We start from the raw sequence: 25,017 nt of genomic DNA, 5'->3' as shown, positions 1-25,017 counted from the left end.
TTCCTTTTATATGTACACAGTGAATACAAAAACATTTTTTAAAATATATAATACAAATATTACCATGTATCGAATACAAACAAACGTAAAATTATATTATTTTAAAATAAATAACAATAGTAAAATTAAATAAATATAAACGGAAAGTAATTTAATTTACATTTTTTTTATATATATATATAACTGACCATCATACAATTTAATTAAATTATTGGTGATTTTTTAATATATATTTCATAATTTAAAATATATTATATATATATAAAGTGTTTTATTCTAAAACGTGATTTTAATGAATGCAATTTTTGTAGAAAGTTTATACAAAATTTTTTATTTAAAAATATCAAATTTCCCATCTTTTATTAAAATATTGTATTTCTTGACGAATGAAGAGAATCATTTAGTTCCCAAGTATATTTTTCAATTGCTTTTGTGCAATTATTAACAGTGCTGAGGGACAACCTAGAGGAAAGTGAAATTCCGGATCGTTAAGGGAATCAATATTCGTGTTTACATCTTCTGCCGGATGCCTTTCTCTCGGGCCATTCGTCTCTTCCGTGTCTTCCATTGCACTTTACACCATCTGATCTTCTGGGTCTATCGGATCTTCTGTGTCCTTCGTGCCTTGTAATTGGTACTTCTTCAGTTAGCTCGTCTTCTCTTGGTTGTTCTCTGTATCTCTCAGGGGGATATCTTCTGTCTCTTGGTACGTTGCGATTCTCGCATGGTGGATCCTGTCGATATGGGGGAGAAAAATTAGATCTTTCTCCCGTTTCGCTTTTGTGATGATGATGATGATTGTGTGGATGATAATGTCGCGAATGGTTGGGTTCCGGATGCCTCGTTTCTTCCCAGCTTCGACGATATGGTGAATGGCCTGCAAATTCGTTGGTGGGATCCCCACTGTCATAAGTCGTAATGGTCGTATTATCCGTAGAACCACCAAACCTACGACGTTTATTACCGGTCCTAATTGAGTGATAGGTCGTAAAAGTCATTACTTTTATACTGTATGTCATATATGTTAAATATACCAACCACCATATCACCAGGGTGAAGCGAAAAGTGAGGAATGAGGAGGATGTGACAAATGGCAGAGAAGTGAACTCGAAAACAACTTTTATTTAGCGTTGTATTTTGTAAATAAATAAGCGAAATGCTTCTTAAAAATAAATTTCATGAAAACTTTTAAAGTAAAAATAAGATTAAAACTTAAAATAAGAACTTTAATTAATTAGTATTAACTTTTCGCATCGTTCAGTATTAATTTAACCCTCGATATTAATTGCGTTATTTCTATTTTTTAATTGCTTTTTAATTTATAAAAATATAAAAAGCATTTTAAAGTTTTTGCAAATATTTAAATTTTAATTAAATCATTAAACATTAGTATATTCTCGACGTCACATGGCGCTCGCATTACATTAAGCGCTAATAAAATCGGTGTCGATCTGTTTACATTGGGGACGATAACATAGCTACACTAACCATAGTAGTGATGGTTCTAGAAAATTGTGAGATGGCCCCGGGAGATCTGGGGATCACAGTACCCCAGAGAAAGAAGGTCCGGAGGCGGGTACCCGAAATTCTTTTGAAATGTAATATAATAGACCTAGGGGTGGCTGAGCCATCCCTAGCTAGCCATCTCCTCTAGCTACATGTCTGTTGAAGGGCCAATGACAACGAATAAGAAAAACATTTCTCGTTGTCGGGTTTCAAACGGATACCCTCTTTCCCTTAACTACACCTCTAGCTAACAAATACCTTTCTCCTCGTTTGTTATATTACTCTAAGTATTGATGATTACAAGTATTTCTTTTATCTACGAACCGTGAATGACTTAACTATAATATAATATTGAAGTCCATCAATTATGTGTGCCTTTCAAAAACCGTTGTATTGATCATTAATACTACTGTAATGCTACATAACAAATTAACTTTGATGAGATTTTGCTTTCACGCTTGAATTTTTACAATTTTGTCTTTTATAAGGGATAGTTACTTAAGGATTTAGATAATAGAAAATGCCCGATTACCACATTAACCAACTTAATTAAGCTGATTTACAGTAATTAAAATATTTTTTCAAGAAATCTATATAATTTGCACAAAACACATTTATCTTTACCAATTAAATTAAATAACTTTCTTGCTATTTTGCATTTAAAGTAATAGGACACATTTGATAATACGAAGTAAACAATTCATTATAACGAAAAGTCGTTGTGAAAATTTTATTTTTATTTTAATCAAACTAATTTATCTCGGTCTTTTCTTCCTGTAGAAAGAAAATAATTGATTTTTACATTTAACAGTTTAAAAAATTATTTACGAAAACTCATTTTGAATTTTTCTCATAATAAATCTTTTAAACAGTTATCCACATATTGAAAAGGGAAGAGAATAAATGAAGGAATATTCTAATTAAAAAATGAATTCTCGAACGTAGAGCTTGTTCCTTTGGTTAAGAGTGCCCACCTTACGTCAATTTAATGCTATTTTTTAAACCTGTTCATTATAAAACTGACGAAATGACGTCAAATCGACGTTAAACTGTACACTTTCTGGACGTAACGAGCATAAATATAATTTATCAAGTCGTATTATTTAGAATAATATATAATATATTTCAAATTGCAGTATGTATCATATTTTAAGGACAAGTTTTAATATCTAAACTGTAAAATAATCAAATTTAAAATAAGAAGAATTACTATCAAAAGTAAAATTGCATTGATAATTAATTAAATATATTAATTATTAATTCAGTTAATTTAAGCTCGATTTATTAAGTCTTGATGGAAATTTTTGATATGGATTAAATGCTATATTGGGGATTTCCGAAAGAGGAAAGATTTCTATCGAGAACTGTGATTAAATATTGATGAAATTTTATTTCAACTTTATTTTCTGATACAAGATAAGATAAATGAAGACGGAAATCCTTATTTTATTTTCTGTCAAAAATATATTTTTGTATAGAACTGTGTTATTAATTATAGTTATTATAAAATTCAATTTTTTCGGGGAACTCAAATTTACAGATTTAAAAAGAAAATTTTATTTATAATACCGTACAAAATTAATGAATAGAAAATTCTCTTTGCAGATATTTTGCTTATAAATCTGAGAAATAAATTGGTATAAAAAACATTTGAAATATAAACTTATTCAAGTTTAAAAATTCGACTTATGGAAGTTTTATTGTAAATAAAAATTATTTATTTATAAGTAAATTATTATAGTTAAAATCCTATACAATATAGCTACATTTATTGTAAATAATTACAATAAATGCCGATGTAAATGTATAAAAAATACAATTAATAAGGAAAGAATTCTACAATTTTAAGAAAAACTAGGAAAGAAGCTTTCCTTTTCTAGTTTCTTCTCAGAATTTTAATTCCCCTGTCGTGTGTATTTGATATCTAATTAGGTTTTGGTATTTTATTTAATTAAACTCAAATAACAATAATGTTATTCGAAGTTATGATAAACTTAAACTGTAAAAATTAATTAATTTTTTTCGAGGGAGCGAATTCTTTAATTTACCTCCATAAACACCATGTAGCCTACTGTACACTTCTGTAAATTGGTGAGGCTTATTTGAACTATAATCACTACATTATATGGATTTTTATGTCTGTCTATCAAGTTTTACTATAATAAATCGTAAAATTTATCAAAACCAATATTAGTTTTTTAACCGAAATAAATCAAGTCATTGAAAAAAAAAAAAAAAACTGTTTACAAAAAAATTCTTTGACATTCTTTAGAAGATTAATTATTAGAGCATTTCTTTTTTTCTACATAATATTTTATCATCATTGATATTTATAACAATAAATTAGGTCAACCATAGAGAAATTTATTTCATGTACTATTCGATGGAATGCGTATTAGAAATAAAATGAAATCCTATGCCTTAATGTCTAAATTCAATAAAATAGTAATGAGTTCCACTCGAGTTCTAATGAATGCTATTTATATTTTTTATATTAAAAGTTATATTAAACATGAAAGAATATATGCAAATCAATAAAAGTAAAAAAGAAAAATAATCATTTATAATATTTGATTTTTTTAAAAAAATTGGAAGTATCATTCTGCTTCGTTGTGATGAAATGAAAGATTCATTCAGTCGAAAGTGTTAAGATTATTTAAAATATTAAGATTTTTGCAACGTAAATAAAGAATATCAAATATAAAAATATAATATTTGATAATTGAAACGTAGATTTTAATAGATTCGCATCTTAAAAACCTACGCAAATAATGAACGAGGAATAAATAAATGAAATGTTGTCCTACGAAAATTCTTTTTTAAACAATTCGGAAACAATGCTAAAGCAATATAAATATACTGCGTAAGAATCAAAAAAATAGTAAAAGAATGATTTTAATGATTTAACAAATATTTTATTTTTTCTAATTTTAATAAATTAGTAAATAAAATATTTGTTAAATCATATTAAATATGTTAATTAAGAACTTTGATTTTCTAATCTTACCCTAATAACTTTATTGTTAAATTCATTACATGTCTATGTTTTAAAGACTTTTCTACATTTATACTGTATATACAAATCTACTTTTACAAGGTTTTTCCTACAAAGAAAGGCGGATAACAGAGTTTTTAGAAAAGCAAAAGTATTTAAAACTTTTAAATAAATTAACTAAATATATACATCATGTTTCTTCGATTCTAAGACGTAATATGAGTTCGAAGTATAATTTTCAATGTAAAATGAAAATGAAATGTAAAACGGAATAAAAATATTTAAATAATTTTGTTTTAAACTTAATAAAATAAATTAATAAGTTACTGTATTTCATGAAATTTGTATTGCTTCTATAAGTAATGTCCCTACTCATCTACATATGCAATAATTTTTGTTTAAACTTCCATCACAATGTCGTTTTAAAGGGATTTAATACGTTTAAAACAAAAAAAGCTTAAATAAACGTTTATTAACAGTAAAACTCGTCTGAACTGACTGTTGAGTGGTATAATTTACAAACAATGAAAAAGTTTACTATTAGGGCATAACACATCAAGTGATTCGCTTGCAATGACTGTCGCAAGCCAACCACTTGGTGTGATTGTTGTTTTGAACTGTGAATGTAAGACCAGAGACTCACAGAGGGGGGCAAAAGGAACAAATTGCCTTGGGCCTCCGAGGAAATAGAACTCCCTATACTTTAATATAATAATTTAATACAGTATGTATTTTTTCCTAGGTTTCCGTTATCCTATGGGAGGCCCTGTTTAAGACACCCCCGATTCTAATATTCACCTCTAGTTTGGACAAGTTCTTAAAAAAATTTAATATCAAGGAAATAAGACATATGCATGTATTTTTAAAATGTTTAAGGTATAGACCCGCATAACCCCAGAAAAACACTCATATATATAAGGTATAAGCTTATACTGTATATATTGTATACAAATCGTTTAATTTATCAGAGTTCTACGAGTTAGATTCTCGATGTTTATGAAATTTATATGTTCGTTGATTTATTTCAATGATATAATAATAAAATGAAGATACGGTATCGTCATTTTCTAACTAGATGATAATAAAAATCATTTTCATTCTCATGATTATATACACTTTCATTACATTAATGAGTGCATCCTTTCCATTAATTCCATCTCTAACTTATAACTGTCTTATAATAGTAATTTCAACTTAATAAATGTTAAGTAAGGCACTTTCATAAAATGTATAATATAACAGTTTACATTATATTTGTTGGAATATTAATAACTGTCATAATAAATTTATATTTAAATTTAATTTTCATTTATAATAAGTTAATTTATATACAAAAATCTCATTAAAAACTTTAATTATTTCTAAACATTTTGACGGGCTAGAGGCTTGCATTTATGTTTGTAAATGGATTATAATGAATATTTTCCCTGTTTTAAAGCTGTTTAAAGCTCCTTGTTTATCTGTTAGAGTAAAATCAATTAAGAAAAATAAAATCTAATTAAAAATATTAAATTACACAAAAAATTAGATTAACTTCAGAATTTTTTTATTAAAAAATGTCTTACTTTTCCTCATTTTGTTTTTTGATGTTTTGAAGTATTCGATAAATCTCCAACATGATAAACATTTTATTAATTTATAAACGCTTCAAATTATATGAAATTTTAAAAATAATTTGGGCAAAATTTTAGTTAATAAAATTCTTTATTATTTTTTTGCTTCTTTGTTATCGAAAGTAATAATTTATTACTGTTCAGAAGCTGTTCAGAAGCTGTTCAAACTGACAGATATTGCAAATTTCTACATTAAGATTATAACATTACATAACATTTATATATTAAGTTTAATAATATAAAGCTAAAGTACTAATATTAAAAAAAAAACATTTTAAATCTGTGTTTGATGAGTAGAGCTATAAAATAAGCGATAAGTTTCCAAAATTATGGAAATATTTCAGTGGGAAAAAAAGAAGATAAAAAATGTAAAGTGCTTCATAAAACTTCTTTTATAAAAATATTTTAAACTATACGCAAAAGAATTTATAATATTTGCAATCTAATTAAAATAATAGCATAAGAATATTTTTCATGGTAAAAAATTGGATAAAGATAAAGAAGATTTATGACAACTTTTAAGTAAAAATATCTCTCCAGTTTATTGATTTAAATATAAATATTTGCATAAAGCTCAGTAAGTGGGGAAGTATTGTTTTCATGAAAAAATCGATGTCCTTTAACGTATCTTAAATACAATTTGACAGGTTTAGTGATGTGTCTGTGTCAATTTAATGAATCCATCATAAATTTAAATTTTAATATATATATATATATATTTTTAGTGTAAAATGAATGATAATTTCTACGTGAGAATCTTCACAATTAAAACTGAAAATTATAAAGATTTTCTTACTTATCCTTATGAACGTAACGCGTTTCTATAACAGGTTACAAATTATGAAGAAAGTTGTTTAAGTCACCATACCGGATTTTTTAATTAGTTAAAATTCATATCAAGACTACTGAAAGTATTATTTTTTATCAAGATAATTTATCTACTTAAATTCGCTCTCGAAAATGTCATTTATACTTAAAAAAATTGAAATGCTCTATGAGCCTGGAGCTAAAATTTGCAACTAGACAGATCTTATCGAGATGTTTTCATCAGTTCTTATCAATTGCCATTTGTTTGTAAAATCCCTATTTTTAAGACATTTATTTTAGTTTTATTTTACTTTTAATATTTAGAAATGAATTAGTAACCGATTAATGTTTATATTATATAAATAACTGTTTTTTCAATTGTTAAATTCATTTTAGTTCAGTTTTAGCTTCACCAATTAATTATATAGTTAGAATTATTATTATTTTCTTTGCTTATAAATAAAAAAGTAAAATATGCCCTTCAGGTAATCTTTATCAATAAAATTATGTATATATAATTCAATGCAAAAATTTGTTAATTACCAGATTAATTAACCAAGCGCAATTGCTTCTAGTATAAAAGATGAAAATAATTTCCGAAAATGTTAGTATTACCTTGGGTTAACGATAAAAAGACAGGTATCCTAGTTCAGGATTCGGTCGACAAGGAACATTCCACCATGGCTGAGGACGAATTCTAGTCTTGGATGTAGAACTTTATAACAATTGGAAGAAGTTATGTTAAAATTATTAATTACCATTTAGTAAATTAACATAGCCACATTACGATGCCTCAGCACACCCATAGATATGCTACACTTTGAGAAAATTAGAATGGAGAAAGATAATTTCCTTTAGAATAATCTTGCTTCTAATTTTCTCTCCTATCTACGTTAAGCTTATAAAAAGTTAGAACTAAATGTGCAAAGCGTGTAATAAGGAAAAAAAAATTAAAAGAGAAAAAAGTATTTTAAAATTAGTAGTGCAAGATGGTGCCTTTAACCAAGAAGAAATTTATATTTTTAGAATATTTCAAATACGTCGTTATTCTAAATATTAGGCTAATTAAAAGTTATTAAATTATTTTATAGTAAAACTTAATTATTATAAATAAAATTAGAATTTAATGATAAAAATAACTTTGATATTTTACAATAGAGTTGGACAACTTATTATTTATGTCATAACTGACTCTTTTATATTAAATAAAAAGGTTGTCAAAGGATGAAGAAACTACAGATATTGTTAGTGGCAGCTTGGCAAATATGTCATTTATGTCAACTAAATATTTCTTTTAGTATTTACAAACACAAATTAAAATCTGTTTGTAAATACTAATGAACGATTTTTCCGTGCGAGATGTGAGACAAGAAGTACGTCGTCAGATGCAGCCTCAGGCAATAATTTGACAATGATATTTTGAAGATCACCACCCGTCTAGAAAACTTATTAATGATATAAATATAGCTCTTAATGATGATTAATTTTTAAAAAGTACAATGCTGATGCAAACCTCCGTTGCTAAACAAAATCCGTTCTTCCAGTGGGCACGTTTCCACTATCGGACATATCTGATTGTGAAACGTCCGTTTGTAGAAACAGGATGCTTTTGTTGCTCCAGGAATGATAGTGACAAAACTTACAATTTGACAATAGCGTAACAGGAACCTACATGCACCCCAATGGACATATTTCTTCACGGTTTAATTTCAGTTGGAATGTTGCAAAAGATGCTAATCTGAGAATCTTACAAGTGTCGCCTGAAAAGTTAAACAAGACTCCTGAAATTGGTTTACCACTTCCTATGTACACACGGTTGCCCCTCTTGCAGAACTTCATACCGTAGATTTAGTAGGCGCTAAATGGATGCCATTTAGCAATAAGTTGGAGGCCTCTTGACTAGACAGGCGTCGCAAAATTTAAATTATCCTTTGATAGAACTGACTGCACATGGAACAATTTTCCCTACATGCATATATGCATATATATATATATGTAAATTCAATTATTTTTCATTAAATTAAGGCTGTCCATCCCTATTCCACAACAAAGATAAATTCTATTTATAGTATTTAATTTTCAATATTAAAAATAACTTACACACGTATACACGATTACGTTGATTAATATAATTAATTAATTAATAATAATTCACTCTATTAAATTATCCTGAGCAATTTATGAAAATTTTAAATTCAAATTTAAATATACATAGATATTATTCTCACTTTTTGTATAGAATCATTAACTATCGATATATTAATATTTAAATATTATGATAACAATAGAAGTGCAAATCTGTAAGACGTTCTTTGAAAAAAAATTAAATTGTGCAAACAGAAGAGCATAATAAATGTTGAATAAATGCATTAAAAAAAAAAAAAAAAAAAAAAAAAAAAAAAGATTACGTGAAGGGCATGGCTGAGGAATCGTCGAAGATTTTCATTTATTACATAGTTTCTACTTACCTCCTGACTATGATGACAATTATTGTAATAGCTACTGCTAAGAAAACAAAACCTCCAAAGACACCAAGAGCAATAATACCTCCTAAGAATTTAATAATTTTAAGAACATTCAATCTGTTTCAGACATATGTTAAAATATTTATTTATAAAATTACTTACCCATATTAAGACGAGAAGAAAACAGGGAAGGACGTTTCGTTTGAGATCTTTTTCCATCCATACCCTTTGGGTGTGCTGTGACGATTGGGATATCGGTACCTAAGTTAGCTTTAGCCGAATACGAATATTCTTTTGTAATTAAAACTTAACAAAATAAATATCTGAGAAGTAGGTATCCCTCACCAAGAGATATCATTGCAACCTATTACCGAATAGTGCGAAAGTTTCCTCTTTCCACCAAGCAAACTTAAATATGTGTGAAGAATATTCTTAAATTGCATACCACGTGATAAAGTTATCCAAAAGATAAATTATTACGCATGTTAAGCGATAAAATATAAATCTGAGAAATATACAAGAAGACATTTTCTATTCTGTCTATAAAACGAGCTAATAAAGTAAATTATGATGCAAATATGTGACAATTAGGTATACGTTATGTGATAGCAAGTAAATAAATAAAAGCATAAATATCCAAAAGCAAAGAGAAAATTTATTTCTCATTATTTTTTAATATTACTCATAAAATCTAGTCATTTGAAATTGCTATTGTCTCCTATAATTATTACAGAAGAAAACAACCTTAATGAAAGTGTACTTTGCAAATAATGGTGTAGCCTAAAATTGATTTCATTTATTCTACAATAATATTCCTCTTATAAGCTGTTCCTCTTATAAACCGAAATTATTATTCTGTTTTCAAAATATAACAATAACATCCGGAAAATATCTTACTTCCTATTGCAGATATTCTAAAAAAAAAAAAAAAATTAGGCTACTACGAAACATGCATAATTATTCATCTTCAGGACTATATTTTTCTTCTATGAATACATAATTTTCAGGATATTTTTATAAGTAATCGTTAAGCCAAAATTCCAAACCAAAATTAGTAAAAATCCCCAATAATTAAAGTTATAGAAAGTAAATATTTGAAATAATATAAGCAAATAGACCTTTCGAATAATTTTAACAATAGCCACAAATAAATTTAATATCGCGTTAAATAATATTTGCAATTTTTTATACAAATATATTTTATTATGTTTTATTTATTTTAAAAAAAATTAAACATTACTTCTCAGTATTTAATATTATTAAAAATAAATAAATAAAATTCTCACCATAACATGTTGGAATTTTTCCTTCCCAATCACCACTGTCACCACAGATCAAAATAGAATCGCCTACCAATTTATAACCAACGTCACATTCATATACAACTTGCGATCCATAAGCAGTAGACTGTGACGTTAAATTTAAATGTCCTCGTAAGATGGAAGGAGGGGGTCTACATATAATGGCTAAATACAAAGAAAAAATAGTTTTATAAAAACTATATATGATAAATATAAACTTTAAATGATATATAATGTACTTTCCGTATTTACAGGTCTGTGAAAATTGTGTATTAGATAAAACGTATAGTATAATTAATGAAATAAGGAAAAGAGAATAGACATAAGAAAATGGATAAAAAAATTTGATTTATGTTCTCCTTATTAGGAAGAGGATGATATTTTGAGAATAAAACCATCATTAAAAAATAAAAAAATACTTTAAAAGATGTCATCATTCATTATAAGAACCTATGTTTGATATATCTAGAACAGGAAGAAAAAGCTTAAGCATCAGGAAAACAAGACGGAAACAAAACTTATTTAAATGCTTATTACAGGAACATTTGAATAAGTTTTGTTTTCCCAGAGAATAAAAAAAAAGAGTTGAAATGTTTGAGGAATAGAAACTAGAATTTTATAACTTTCTGAGATTGAGAATATGTTATGTTGAAGAATTATACTTTTAAAAATATAAATTCTATAGACTTTTTTTAAATACATCTTCAATGTTTATATAGAAATACTTCAAGTTTATCACGTTTTTTAATAATTATAAACATAATATTATGTTTTTAATTATTAATAAAAGACAATATAAGACGATATGTCCCATTTCATATCGAACTAAGAAAAATCGTTTTGTGCCTATTTCCTGGCGAAAAGATAAACTTTATTTTATTTAAAAAACAATATGATTATACATTTTTTAATTTAATTCCTTTTTTTTGGTGCATTTGATTTAATAAATCATCCTCTAGCAGTTTCCGAAGAAGAGATAATTACAAACATTTTATTTACTCTATTTTAATTACTTACGATCACACATTGGAGGTGGCCCATTCCACTTTTCGTCTACGTCACATACAAGATTTCCTCTCCCTACTAATTGAAAACCCTTGTTGCAATAGTAATGAACCATGCTTAAATAATGTGTAGTACCATTTAAAAGTGTATAATTGCCATTCTGAATAAAAGCAGGATAACCACATTCCAGATCTACCAAAAAATAATAATAATAATTTTTGCTAATAAAATTAGTAATTTAGGATAATATATTAAATAAATTACTTACAACGACATTTCGGTGGAAATTCCGTGTAAAATCCAGTCGGTAAACACGTTCTTACCATAGGTCCAACCAGTATATGACCTGCTGAGCATTGATATTCTATGGTCGATCCAATATCAAAATTACCAACTTGAAGACTAGAATTGGCAGATATAGCAGGTTTCCCACAAGACAATGGCTCTATAAATAAAAAATTTAATTTAAACTGCGAAAAAAAAAATTCTGTTATCGACATTAAGGCTGGCCTTAAATTAGACTCTGTTTAACTAACTTTGTAGTTGGACTTGATGTGTTTGTATTAAGATTAATTTTTTGAATAGTAACATAATATTTTCAAAATTAAAGACCAACCACATTGATAATAAACTTTATTATAATTTGTATTTAATAATATTTAAATACTCACTATGAACACAGATATAATTGAGATTTAAATTACAGTTTGTCTCCGACCAAAGCCATTGTTTTCCTCCGTCGAATCTGGAACAATTTTCATTCGCTCTAGGAGGACTCCAATATGAAATGGTAACATCTTGACCTTTAAAACCATTTATAGTACTATGTAATAAATTTAAAATATCAATATGACAGCAAAATTAATAAATTAAACAAACCATTTATCCATTTCCATGTATGAGGATCATTAGGATTTCGAATTGCACCCATCCAATATTGACCACTGGGATCATTTCTATGCCTCCTATATAATTCCCAACTCAAAAATCCCTGTAAAGCTGGATTAGATTCGTCCACTAAAGTGCCTCCTCTGTTTTCGCAGAAGCTTTTTGCATTTTCGAAAGTTTTTGGTTGATTAGAATAGAAAATATAGCATTTTCCATTATAAGTTGCACCACTTCCAGGAGGTTGCTCTCTAAATGAAGGGCACCTTTCGATTGGAAGAACTAAAATAATTTGAAAATTAAATTGAATTTATTCCTCGATATTGAAAATATGGAAAATTATTTATTTATGGCAAGCATACCTTGATCTGTATAGACGAATACTTCACAAATAGATAAAGGATTATGACGTGGTGGTCCTTGTAAATGAATACTAACAAAAGCACCAGGCATTTTTGAGTTACAAAATAAAAATAACGGCCTTCCTTCTTCTACACATTAAAAATAAAATATATTAATCGAAACGAAATAAATTCCAATCACATAACAATAAATAACATTAATTTAGATAAATTTTTAATATAAAAAAACAGGATAAATTAAATGTAGAATTTGAAACTATAGGCTACATATACAGTATAATCAAAATTTATTTATAAAGCCATTGAATTTAGAATTTAAATAAATCAATTATTCATTCTATGCACGGGGATCAGTCGAAATTCAAACAGCGACCTTTAAATTTGGATAAAACTATATTTTGTTAAAACATAACATGGGTGTTGGTAAGGCAATGCAATGACTTTGGTTCTTTTCGCAGCTAAACATACGTTGAACACTTTGTTCTACACGATACCTTCGAATATTAAATTATTATCCCTAATACTACGGGGGATATTAATGTTAGTGTTAATAACATTAATAAAACTGCTGTATATGGCATATACAAGTGACATTTTTCTTTATTCGTTGACATTGGTCCCCCAAAACCATCCTGCCTTCGCCCCGAATAAAGCTACTTTTGATTCTCAAAAATGGTTTAAATTATTTATACAATTCAATCGATTTGAGCACTTTTATAATGCAAATAAAACTTATTTTCAAATTAAAATAACCAATTTTTCTTAATAAAGTAAAATTTCGATGACATTTTTCTTTTCTACAAAACTATTCCTTTCTATTTTCAAAATTTTATTATCGATTACTTACTTATCAATGTTTATAAACTGCATATTTTCCTAGCCATTTTATATTATAAGACTGTTATAATTAAAATTCAGCGGTTTTTACAATGCTTCATTTATTATATAGGAACGTTTAATATACAAATCATAAAAACTAAGCGTTTTTCCTTCAAATTAAAAAAATTTTTGCTCTCAGACAAATCGATTTAACTTTCTTCTACTTTTTATTCGATATCTCTGAAGACAATATTAATGATATTTTTTAAATAATAAGAAAAATAATTTATAAAATAAAAAATTCTAATAGTTAATTTGTGATTTTATATATTTGTAACTGATCTTCGTAAAAACTTTAGATCAAATAATTAACTTTAAAACTGAAACATATAACCTACAGGCAAATCTTTAAAATTGCCACTGACGGGAACATAAAATTGCCATTGTTTGAAGGTCATTTTGAATTCATTTTTGTTCAACGTTCCTGAAAAAATGGCCGCCGTTATTGGCGTTTTGACTGTAGGCCCTATTATCGATATCTTGTGAAAGTGTTTATAATATATTACAATTGAAAATGTATAGGGCTATTATAAATTTATTCTATAGTAAATTAGCAACTATCTTCTATAGTCTTTCCCAGAATAAAAATGAAGCTGATACTTTTTAGTCTATATACGAGAAGGAAAATAGTTTCGTGTTCATTGTGAAGTAGAGCATGTATTAGAATATTCTAAAATATGTTTAAACTCTTATAATCTATTTAAAATTTTTCACATTTTTACAAAATAGTTGAGATATTAAAGAAAAGTCATATGATATAATGTTTAAACTTTCGAAGTATCGTTGCTTAGTTAAGGAAGCTGAGTGATACGCATTCAAGATTCAGCATATCGGCTCCTTACTTATTCTAGAAAATACTACAGCTCAATAAACTTTTGATCTAAAGAATCGATATTACTTTAAATTGGCACTCTGAAAGAAAAAATATCCAGTAATTTTTGCAATCCTTATTAAAACAAATGTTATTTTATTTTACAAATAAATAAATGTATAATTTTATATAAATATTATACACAAAAATTATGTAATAATTTTTATTTCGGATGAAATATTTAAGAATTAAGGATACATTTCTCTTACTTGAGAGATAAATAAAGCATATTTTCACCAGAAGCTTATTATGAAAGTGAAACGATTAAGTGATAAATCATATCAGGATCTAGCCTATTGTTAAAGCATATCATCTTCATTCATTAGCTGTATACAATATTTGTAATAACGTATTATGTATTTTAAAAAGTAAGAATAATGAGAAGTAAATTTCATATGTTTTAAACTAATTTATAACTACGGACAGGTGGCCGAAGCTGTTAAGACATCAGAGGTCAGTTTTCTCTCTGAGGGGCCCAAGATCTGATCAAATCTTGGGCCCCTCAGAGAGAAAACCCCAAGAATTTTTCATGGATGATTCGTCCCGGATATGAGGACCCCATCCCTCACTACCCGGTTGTCCCCACTGTAGGCCTAGCGGAATCAACACCGGTGGGTGTGAAAAACGGACCCTTTTAGTGTACACAGGAAAGATTCATTTTTTAAAATCTTATTTAACAACATCTTTTATGCCTATTCCATTTTTATAATTGTTGATTAAAAACGCATTTTCGTCCCAAAACATTTTTTATACAAAAATAAATAAATGAAAAGTGAGAATTGTTAAACAATTCCAGACAACATAATTCATAAATAAATAAAAAGAGGAACAAATAATATTTTATGATTAAAATTACCATTCTAATCCATGAAAAGAATAATATGCTTAGCTTATTATTTGCTTTTCAAAATGGTATAAGAAGGAATTTCCTATTTAAATTTTATTAATATTTTAGTATTTTGGATTTTTAGAAAATATTCATTCGCTCAACCTACTTTTATTAATATAATCAAACATAGCATTATTCAGTAAAATCCATAAAATAGAATAAATAATCTTTGTCTTTCATTTCCTTTTCAGATTTTTAGATATTTCTAGGTGCAAGAAGCGTTTCAAAACTACTTAAGCTATTTTAAAAAGAAACATAATTTATTACTAAACTTTCACTTGATTTTCTTTACGCCAACTAAATTTTTCTATTTTTAACAAATTATGCGTGTCTAATAACCTTTTTGCGATTTAAAACTATTTAAAATATGAATATATAATAGAATAAGTTAATATATAATGCATTAAATTTTAATTTAATATTGTAATTGGACTCATTTTGTGAAAGAAAATTTAATATACAGTTTTAATATAAGCTCTTAAATTTGTCATTTTATTTGTGATTCTCGCTAATTATATATATATCCTGATTGAAAATAATTCATATATTTTTAGTGGATATTATAATAAATAGCCTATAAAAGTGAATTTTTTCAAAAATTAATAATTTCTATAAAATATGAGAACATTAATTTGTTAAATATACATAATCATAAATATTATAAATAATCTAACACGAATAAATGAATAATTTATGAAGGAATGAATAATAAATAACGAACTCGAAAATACATAACTAACATGTTTACCAACCTTTTTTTCCTTTAAAATATTTTTAAAAGATGTCTGAAGTAAAAACAATATTTGAATTTTCGAAAATTAAAAATGTATAATTAATCATAAAAATGTGAGTAAGATTTAAATAATTTAAGATATTTTTATACAGAAATATTTATAATTAAACTTATCAAAACTAAGAAAAATGAATAATTAATTAAATTTTACTGAAAAGTAAATTATTTTTCTTTAAAACTCGGTTTATAAAATTTAATTTTTTTATTTTTTATATATTTTTATCACAGAATATGATATCCAGTGGGAAAAAATTAAGATTCCTTACCAACAAAACCAACATATCTTTTGCAAACTGGATTTGGACTTATATCCGGTCGATTATTTCCAACTCTTACAGTTATCGTTGCAGGATTATTATTGGCTAGATACAAAATTATTACCAAAAAATAAAATAAATAAAAAAATATAACTTGAAAATATAAAAAAAGAACTGACAATTTTTAGTAAGTACTTACGACAGCAAGAAGTTCCGAAATCGATTCTTACAAGTTGAACCAGGTATGGTTCTAGTAAATTGACATACCACCAAGGAGATCTTTCAATTTCGGTTGAAGTACAAGTGTCGGGATTGAAAAAAGAGCTCGTTGTACCATCTAATGCTTTCTGTGGGTTTCCTTTTCCCATAACAGAAGATTGCAAGGATGCTTTTCCAATAGCGACATTAAATACTGGAATATAAATATAACAAACCAATTACATATCAAATGTTGAAGAATTTTTAATCTAAAAACATAGCCTATATAAAAATTATCTATAATTAAAATTCGTAAATATTTAGAAGAAATTTACGAATACAGTTGTATCAGTAAATATAAATATGTCTAGAATACTCTTGGTTTTGTTTATAAATTATTTCATGTTTAATGCACTCCAACAAATTATACGTAATTTCGTAAACGTAAAGTATCAAAAAGCTCGATATTTTATATTTATTAAGTCAAACTGTATTGTACACGTGTCAAATATCTTTGATATTTTACTTTGACACAACAGATTGAGATTTGATTTACAGTAAAATCCTTGACGTATCTATAAAATTCAGAATTGATATTCATTACAATATTTGTTTTAAGATCAAAACTGTAGTTATTTCATTCTGATATTTTCTTGCAGTGTTAATTATCTAATTTTTGTGTATGTTTTACTGTAGAAAAATGCTATACGCAGAAATTTATCGTCAAGATAAATAATGAAGAACCTCGTTGATATTAGAAATTTACAATAAAATGCTAAATATTTTATGAAAATTTTATAATTATATTAAATATATATAATTCGTGTGTTTTTAAATATACACTGGTGTTCAAAATTAAGAGAATTTGTACATTTTGTCGATTTTAATAAAAAAGTAGCGAACCGAAAGTATAAATTATGCCATCGAATAAGAATGCAAATTTTTAGTTTTGAATTCGTAAGCTTACGCGTTTGTGGGCAGAATTTTGACAACGGAGGGACGAAAAAAACAAGGGGCTTTGTCTGCGATTGGTTCGCTTGTACTCTCGGTGACATTCATTGTTTTTTTGCAAGAGTTGGTTCAATTTCATATTCAATCAGATAAAATGAGTAGACATGAACGTCTTGACGACGGAATGAGGTGGGTAATCGTGAGTAGATTGGATGCAGGTTGTTACCTGTTTGTGTTCCGCTCACTTCAGCATACAAGCATTTAGCATGGAACAGACATCAACTTTAGACCAGACTTCAGTGGGATACCGTTCTCTTCACAGACGAGTCACGATTCAGCCTGGACACGGATTCTCGACGCACCTTTATCTGGAGAGAACCTGGGACAGGATTCCTTCGAGAAAGGGACAGCTATGGCAGTGGAAGTGACATAGTCTGGGCAGGCATCAGGTTGAACAGCCGCACATCCCTCCATGTGTTTGACAGGCTCCTGACTGCTAAGAGATGTAGGGATGAGATCTTATAGCCCTATGTTCGACTTTTCAGGGAGCAGTTGACCCTCGAATCATTTTTATGGATGACAACGCTCGTCCACATAGAGCTCACCTGGTCGACGATTATCTTGAGAGTGGGGATACTTGCCAGATGGATTGGCTAGCCAGATTTCCAGACCTAAACCCTATTGAACATGTCTGAAACGCTCATGGAAGAGCAATTGCAGCTCGCAATCCTCCTCTCAGAACCACCCAGGAGCTGAAAAGTGCATTGCTGCAAGAATGGGACTGACTGTTACAGGGATCATCAGCTACTTTGTTTCCAATATGACGTCGCGATATGAGAGCTGTATAACTTGAGAGGTGACCATACCCGACATTAGAGTCATTTTATGTTTGATTTTGCGACATAGGTTTTGGACATTCTTGCACTGATGAGCCTCACTGACGATTATGAGTGCATATCATGACTGTTGTATAGTATATGTTTTTCTCTTATATAACTGTGTATCCACATCAAATTTCATTAAAATGTGTCCATTAGTTTTTCAGAAATTCGACAAAATGTGCAAATTCTTTTACTTTTAAACACCTGTGTATAATTTATTAACATTTACTCACAGATTAATTATTAAAAATAGATTAAGATCTATATAAAAATAATTTACGATATTATTAATTTATATAATATAATATTATATTAAAAAATTAGACTAAAAATTCCATACAAAACTTATGAAATTTTAGATATTTTATAATCGCTTTTGTAATTTTAATTTCAATGTATTTACTAAGAAATTTATGTTCTGTTACGTAAATTGTGCCAAAAAATATAGACATTATGTATTGCTTTCGATTAAGTTTGAAGGATACTAAACATAGAATATAATAAATATGACACAAAAATAAATAAATAAATATTATGAGCACGCATATACTGTAACTTCATCTAGAATTAAATGAGACGTATAATTTAAGCACGATAGAAAACGATACAAGTAGAAAGCTATTTGTGCCATTAATGGAATCGCATCCCTGCATTCGTGATTATTGTTCAAAGAAAGACTGTTTTTATTTTCTTATAACTTTTCCTATATAAGGGAATAAAAAAAGCTAGAAGTAACAGTTTCCATTTTTAGAATTAAAATAAAACTATCGCTAAATTAAGAAAGAAAAAAAAACCTACTTAAGATGTTTAAAAGTGAATGGTAAAATGTTTAAATTAGTATTTATTTCACAAGTTACTCTCATTTATTGATTATTGCCACACTTATTTTTGGTATTGCATCTCACGCCGTAAATTTAATTCTGCAGCAATTAAAGTTTATTACCAATTTTATAGTTTTCTAGAAATTAATCGACAGTTCACGAAGGAAAGTGTACTTGACAACAAACAAACTGGAGAGAAAAATAATGAGAAATGCTATAAGATACAGAAGGTTAGAAAAGGAATTTTATAGGAAAAAATATATATAAATAAATTAATATTTTGTTTTGCATTAACGGTCGAAAAAACTTACATGACTTTTGAATGAGTGTACTGTATAGTTTAAAGAAAGCGTATACTGAAGCTTCTAGGGGGTAAAGACTAAGGTCACGTTTTGTTCCTATGACCTCAACTTCTTCGTGACGCTCGTCACGCATCACGTTGGATAACCGCTTAGATTTGGTACAGAGATTCGAGTCTTTAGTCACGGATAACAGGTGTAAACAGAAAGCAGGTGTCGAGAACGGGTTTGTATTCTCAAATACTGGTGCGTTAGTATCAGAAAAATACTTTTAATTTAAAAAGTCAAGGAATATTCTAAATTATTTTGTAACCTGAAAAACTGTGTAAAAAACGTTTATTTTCATTATTAAGTAAAGTATATTTTCGCATGTAAAACGTCATCAAACTATTTTATAACTCGTTTTATTATGAAAAAAATTGTAGTCAAATAAAACAGAAATTGTAATTTAAGAAAAATTAATATTCTTCTTATGTTATTTTGTTTGAAATACTTATAAAAAAAATTGTTTTTATGAAAAGGAAGTCAATTCAACGTGTTTATAATTTCAACTTTAAAATTCGGTAAATAGATTTAATTTAACAATTACTTGTTAGTTATAAATAATAAATCGTAATAAAATTTATTTAGTAAATTTATTTACTTTTTCAATTTGAACTTTCTAAATAATAGAAAATGAAAACAACCCTTCGAATCAATAAAATTTTAATTAATTTATTTTATTAATGACTAATAGCAATTTCAATTAATCGCATAAACATTAATTATATTTTAATAAACGATTAATATTTATCCACATTTATTATTAAATAAGTAATTTATTAAAGTATGACTTTTCAAATTTCTTTCCCCTTAAGCAAGTATACTTAAGGAAATTTATATTAACTAAATTATTAATATTAAATTATAGAAATCATTAAAAATCAATATAATTTAACATTGTACAGTACATCGGTAAACCCTAGCGAATTAGAAAATATAATTTATTAAAGACTGTAAATGTAGGATGTAGTGTATCTTGTAAATGAGTTTTGTATTGTAGTATGACAAGAGCAATACCAAAATTTTACATAATTATTAAAATACTTCCTGAACATTCGTTCATAACCTTTCTTTAAGCGTAGTGACCTTATAAAAATTGCGTGACGGACTGAACATTTTGATGAATATGTGCCTTGTATTTTCTGCTATAATTATGAAAAGAGAAGTTCTGCAAAGAGGTGTAAATGATTCGAATGACTAGTTATTAATATTTTCAGATCATTGGTTTGAATGATGTCTTCATCCAAAAAACACATCACTCACAACAAATGTATTTTTAAACAGATTTTTTTGCTTCCGCTCCTCGAAAGGTCTATATTTAATAAATATACATTTTAATTACTTAATAATTTTTAAGAATTTTCAACGCGTGACTGAAAATTGTTCTAATTCAATTAACTGAAAAAAAACTCTCTTAGTGTTATTTCCGTGTTTGCTTCAATTATTTATAATTATGTAGTTAATTTTGGTTCGCTAGTTAGGCCTATTTATTCAATAGGTGAATACGAAAGAGTAATTTCTGAAAAATATTTATAGAAAAATTATATTTTTCAAGAAATCAGTCGAAAGATTATTGAGATTAAGAAGAATCTACTTCAAGTGAAAACATTCATCTCCTTCACGAGCATTTTTCTTTTTCCATTTAAATTAAGTTTAAAAATGTTAGTTTTTATTTAAAAAAAGAAATTTTTTTTCTAAATTTTATAATTATCTGCAAATAATAAAGAATTAAAAAATAATATTTATAGTTTAATCCCGGAAGATTAACGGTAACTAAAGATATCGTTGGATTTTTAGAAAGTGCACTTGTTTCGCTTCTGGGCCTCGACAGTTTCCAGGTCGATGACACTGATTTGAGAGAAGGAAAATAGAGAAAAAGTTGAAATAACCTTGACGGAAGCATTTGATAAAATTAACAATCCACACGAAAAAGTCATTTTTAATTATTGTAATTTTACTGTTGTCAATTATTTTATGAATGGCAGAAATACTCATTCATTGCTGTTTTCGATTTTAATCCTAGTTTTATAATTTATTATAAAAAATAATACGTTTAAAAGATAAATCTTATATTATTGGAATATTAATTTTATCATTTTGAATTTATTTTAACATTTAACATTAATGTAAACCGAGTAAATAGGAAAATAATTTTTTAAAATATCAGGAAATTTATATCTGTTAAAGAACAATATGATCTTAGTTTAATATATGATATACCCTACATCGCCTGAATGGTTGTTTAGGGCACAGTTGAGACAATGAAACTTATTGAAGGACATTGGGTGAAGTTCGGTCACGGAGGCTTGATGTCACGTTATATATGCTTTACTAGATGAATCGTACCCACACCCAATATCATAATAATAATGGACATTCGAGTGTGGAATTCGTCCTTTTCACCTATTAATTCGAATCATTACATATTCAAAATTCACTTTAAAACTAAGGTAAACGTACTTTTAGTCTAGCTTGGTTTTAACATGTATTATTTTATGCCTGATTTCTATATTCTAATTATTTTAGTAAATTATTAAAATAGTTTAATAGTTTAATAGTATAATAGTTTCAGTTATTAGTCAACGATAGCATATAAACATTTTCTTATCTGATAAAAAAATTGATCATTTTAAAGACAAGTTTATTTCGTATTAGGCAACGTGGATATTTGTTATATTGATCTAGATGAATGGGTGTAAGAAATTTGCCATTTACAATTTTTTACCAAAGACTAAACAGTTTGTAACACTTGCATTCTATTTGTACTACCGATAACAATAATTTGACAAAATAATAATTTTTTTTAAAAAACTATTTAGCCATATTTTCTTTTAAAAAGTAGATATTTGCGATTATGATTTATAGTGGTAATCTAATATTTTATTATAATTCGATATTGTAATAATAAATTATATATTTTAAACAAATGTAAGCAATTTATATAATTTTTTTACATTCAAATCTTTTATTTACAAGAAATAAATGTACAATTATTGAATATAGTAAGTGTAATTCAATAAACTTAGTTGAAAATGAATAGTAAATTTTGGCAACCAACACGGAAAGTATTAGAAAAATTTGTTGTTTATCAAATAGTTTTAAAAAGATTTCATAAAATTTGTTTGTTTGTATAAAATAATAATAATAAAGCTCGTAAAAATTTTTAAAAATTCAGTTTTCTTGAGTTTTTACATTAGTATACTCTGTATTTGTATGCCATATTGAAACACTTTCTTCCTATATTTCCATAAAGTTTTCATATAGATTCATGTTAAATGATCTTGCATTAAATAATTGATAAGGGACCGAGGATATGAATTCGACTTTCGTCTAGATTTTACGTTTCTTCTAGTCAGTTTTCTTTAAATGAACTACAGTGATTAATTACATATAATACGGCATCTTACTAAAAACTAAATGTTAATCTAATTAGTTAAAATTGCATTAGTCTTGCGCTTAAAGCTAAATAGGAATAATTTGTTATTTTTCTTCTCATTAATGATAAACAAGATGGTTGATCTAATTTATACTTTTCTGAATCTTAATAAATATAACGTGTGCCCATCATTAATTTTTATGTTTATTATATTGAAATTCTTTAATGATTAATACTTTACTCGAGTCATTTACGTAGAGAATTTAATTGAAAGTTATCATTAATTATACTAATAGTTATTTTCAATTGATTCAATAAATTAAGAATGCGTCATTAAGGAAAATATTCATTAGTAATACATTAGATATTTAATATCGATAAAAATCCAGCATTTTTATTTTTTAATCACTTCGAATTCTGAATTAATTTAAGCAATCAAACTCTGTACATAAATACAAAAAAAGGTTCTTATAAAATTAGTTACGTACCACAAAGAGGTGTTGTCAAAGGTATCCAGGTGCCATTTTCGGCACATAGACGACGCGATGGTCCAAGCAATTCGAACCCAGGATCACATTTGTATGTCGCTATAATATCAGGTTCTATGACCTCACCAGAAAATATAACGGAAGAATGAGATGGTGATCCTGGATATCCGCAGGCATCAATGAGACGTGGCCCTGAAAGTTATAATTAATAGCGTTATTTTTAACTCAATGAATCGATATATGAAAATTTCATTGTTTTGTAGGCTTTTTTCCTTATTTTTTTATGTCATAGTTAACTGAATAAACTGTTTACGCGCTCTGTGTTGCGGCAATGACCCATCTCGTATATGTAGATCAACCTTAAAGCGTTAATGTGTAAAAATTGTATAATTTATTTTTATATCGTGTATACTAACTATTTACATAGATAAATCTTAAGTTGATTTACTTAAAGAATTTCTATGCAAAGATAATTAACTTTTGTAAATACAGTTTTAAAATATGTCCGAAAAGAATTTCAAAATCTTAAATTTAATGGTCTTTAATTAATAAAATATAATACTTATTTAAAGTATTAATGTATTAAATAAATTCAAAGTTTTTAATGCATTTTTAATATATATTCATACATTTACGTATTCAAAACAAATTGTTAAAGCATTTACAACATTTTGGATGAAATCCAATTGTTTGTTACAATATAAAACTGTAAATAATCATTAGTTCATTAAAGCAGAATAATTTCGGAAGTATTTCTCTTGATGTTCATGAATTTATATTAAGCAAATTATTTGATCATTTAATAGAGATGCTGTAGAACATAAAATTACAGTTACATAATTTATAGGCTTATTCAAAGAATTTTTTCAAGCAAACTACTGCTACTATACAACAGTCTTAACAATACCTCTTATTTTAATTATAATTATCTGAAAGGTATAAAAGTAATGATTAAAATGAATAAATTGACATAATACTCACGTGAAATCAATAATAACGAACTAATTATCTGAAACGCGAGACCTATCAAGGTCATTATCAGAATCCTTAGATCTTCCTTCAAGACATTCAGTTTACATTCCAAGAGCTAAGCACGTTGTTTGTCATTTGTAAGAAAGGTCAGGTAAATTTTTTTATATTCTTCTTGGTATCAAGTTTTATACCTCTTCACTTCCTTACTTCTACTACGTCATAAATGTATTCAACCAATAAAATTACTTTTGCCTTAACTTATTATCCAATAGCCTCAGGGTAAATTGTTTTGATATAATACTGCCATCTGCTGAAGAGGTCTGAAAATATAAAGTTTATACAAAAGTAATTCATTTAAAAA

General features: G+C 26.9%; 1 protein-coding gene across 5 annotated transcripts; it reads right to left on the bottom strand.

Moving 5' to 3' along the window:
* On the bottom strand, window positions 1-24,811 carry LOC136984157 (sushi, von Willebrand factor type A, EGF and pentraxin domain-containing protein 1-like). Of its 5 annotated transcripts, none has more exons than XM_067281087.1 (14): window positions 24,666-24,811; window positions 23,685-23,876; window positions 16,828-17,040; window positions 16,638-16,733; window positions 12,940-13,068; window positions 12,572-12,859; window positions 12,364-12,495; window positions 11,961-12,137; window positions 11,705-11,884; window positions 10,673-10,852; window positions 9,549-9,656; window positions 9,390-9,471; window positions 7,537-7,636; window positions 597-734 (listed from the first exon to the last, which is right to left on the bottom strand). In XM_067281087.1, exons 1-13 carry the CDS (start codon window positions 24,718-24,720, stop codon window positions 7,543-7,545), a joined length of 1,926 nt encoding a protein of 641 aa, XP_067137188.1. In that variant the 5' UTR covers window positions 24,721-24,811; the 3' UTR covers window positions 597-734; window positions 7,537-7,542. The 5 variants fall into 5 exon arrangements, with proteins under 5 accessions (XP_067137186.1, XP_067137187.1, XP_067137190.1 ...); XM_067281088.1 differs by lacking the exon at window positions 597-734 and adding an exon at window positions 842-969; XM_067281085.1 differs by lacking the exon at window positions 7,537-7,636 and having other exon boundaries at window positions 1-969.
* Between the last annotated feature and the right edge of the window lie 206 nt (window positions 24,812-25,017).

The sequence above is a fragment of the Centruroides vittatus genome, unplaced genomic scaffold (genome assembly GCF_030686945.1).
Source record: "Centruroides vittatus isolate TY-2023 unplaced genomic scaffold, ASM3068694v2 contig_905, whole genome shotgun sequence".
NCBI lineage: Eukaryota > Metazoa > Arthropoda > Arachnida > Scorpiones > Buthidae > Centruroides > Centruroides vittatus.
The sequence above is the reverse complement of the archived record's forward strand: the minus strand, read 5'-3'. Positions and strand labels throughout refer to the sequence as shown.